The following is a 2,038-nucleotide window of genomic DNA, read 5'->3' on the forward strand; positions in this document are numbered from 1 at the left end:
CCAGCCCCTTCGCCTCCCTGCAGCCTGAATGGTCGCGCGAGAAAGGAAGTGTTCACACCCCTCCCTGAATGCAGATCTTTTAGCTGTTTCCAAGGCCTTTCCCAGCCCCTGTGAACCATTTCTGCCCTGCGCATTCTTCATCCTTCTGCTTACCTAGTTAAATCCCCACTCGTTTTCTCTTGCTCTACTTGGATATCTCTATCTTCCAACAGGCAAAAGGCTAGCTTGGGTAACCCGTCTTGAGCCATTACCAGCCCTCCACCCCTCTCTGGTTACTAATGATACTTGGACTTCTCACCTAAGGGTCATGAGGCCACCAGCCGTGCTGCCGCAGCCGCCTCCTCCTCCTCCTCCCCCTTCTTCTTTTTTTTTTTTTTCTTTTTGCAGTTTTTGGCTGGGGCCGGCTTTGAATCCACCACCTCCGGTATATGGGGCCAGCACCCTACTCCTTTGAGCCACAGGCGCTGCCCTGCGCCTTCTTTTTCATCACTGCCAGCCCAGCACCTTGCTGGGGCTCCTACACATGGCAAAGACTTGGCAGGTACTTATGGAACCACTAAATTCAGGTCTAGGACTCTATACCACACTTTATAGGCCATTCTTTGGGAGGGGTGGAAGATGAGGAAACTGCTAGGAGTTTCTGCTTGTGTGGATACTTCCAAGTTCTCTTTCCAGAATCCAGCCCTTGAGTTCCCTCTTGTGGCTTTCCGGATACAGACACGTCATGATAGGGAAAACTTCAGGGAGTGGAGGAGTTGCCCGCTCTGGCCTGGCCTTTGCCTGCTGTCAGGACTCACACAGGCCCCGCCCCTGGGGTTGGCCTGGTGGTGGTAGCCGCAGCACCCCACGGATGGCGGCGATGATCTCGCGGTTGCGTAGGCTGTAGATCAGCGGGTACAGCAGCGGCGTCACGTTGGTGTAGATCAGCGCCAACGTGCGGTCACGCCGCGGGGAGTAGCTGGCCTTGGGTCGCACGTACATGAAGGTGGCACAGCCATAGTGCAGGAAGGTGACTGCCAGGTGCGAGGCGCAGGTAGAGGCGGCCTTGCGCCGGCCCCCGGGGGAGCGCAGGCGGCGGAGGGTGGCAGCGATGGCGCTGTAGGAGGCCAGGATGAGCACAGAGGGCAACAGCAGCAGCACCAGGCAGGCGCCCAGCAGGGGCAGCTCGTCTGTGTAGCTCCGTGTGCAGGCCAGGTGCAGCAGGGCGGTGATGTCGCAGAAGAAATGAACCAGCAGGCGGGAACCGCAGAAAGGCAGGTGGAAGACCGCCACTGTCAGCCCCACGGACACCGCCAGTCCCCCGAGGCAGCAAGACAGGGCCAGTCGCGCGCACAGCCCAGGGGTCACTATGGCTGCATAGCGCAGCGGGTAGCAGATGGCCACATAGCGGTCATAGGCCATGGCTGCCAGTAGGAAGCACTCGGCCCCACCCAGTGCCACGAACATCTGCATCTGAAGAGCACAGCCCAGGAAGGAAATGGGGCTGCCGTGGGCATGACCTGGCACAGTCAGGTCGGCCAGAGAGCGGGGCACCACCACCAGCGTGTAGCACAGCTCGATGGCTGATAGCTGGCACAGGAAGAGCAGCATGGGCGGCCGGCTGGGGACCGAGGCCACGGCCACCAGGATGAGCAGATTTCCGCTCAGCGTGGCCAGGTGCACCGCCAGCAGCACCAGGAAGAGCACAGGCCTCAGGCGTGGGAACTCGGAGAAGCCCTGAAGAAGAAAGCCGCCGGGCGCGGTGGCATTGCCAGCGCTGTCCATGGGCAGCCGCGTCCAAGGCACCTGGAGGAGAGAAGCGGGTGAGGGCGAGCTTGTGGACCGAGCTTCTCTGGCCTTGTGAGGGGAGAAAGGGTCAAGTGGAGGTGAGAGGGTGGGCCAGGAACAGTGGTTACAGAGAGGGGGCAAAGGTTCAGGGGGCCGTTTCAAGCCCCCTCCACAGGAGAGGAGTCTTACTGACTTGCTCAGAAAAATGGTGCTGTTTTTGCTCCTCCTGGATTAGAATCCCCATGGCTGCTTTCTACGCGTGCTCTTTCCA

General features: G+C 59.9%; 1 protein-coding gene across 1 annotated transcript; it reads right to left on the reverse strand.

Moving 5' to 3' along the window:
- Positions 1-786: 786 nt before the first annotated feature.
- On the reverse strand, positions 787-1,764 carry LOC128598409 (olfactory receptor 10AC1-like). Its single transcript, XM_053608742.1, has one exon. It carries the CDS (start codon positions 1,762-1,764, stop codon positions 787-789), a length of 978 nt encoding a protein of 325 aa, XP_053464717.1.
- Positions 1,765-2,038: the final 274 nt, after the last annotated feature.

This window comes from Nycticebus coucang, chromosome 11 (assembly GCF_027406575.1).
Source record: "Nycticebus coucang isolate mNycCou1 chromosome 11, mNycCou1.pri, whole genome shotgun sequence".
NCBI classification, from domain to species: Eukaryota; Metazoa; Chordata; class Mammalia; order Primates; family Lorisidae; genus Nycticebus; species Nycticebus coucang.

Bases quoted from the DNA above. Each gene is read 5' to 3' on its own strand.
- LOC128598409 (XM_053608742.1), bottom strand. From the start codon at position 1,764: ATGGACAGCGCTGGCAATGCCACCGCGCCCGGCGGCTTTCTTCTTCAG.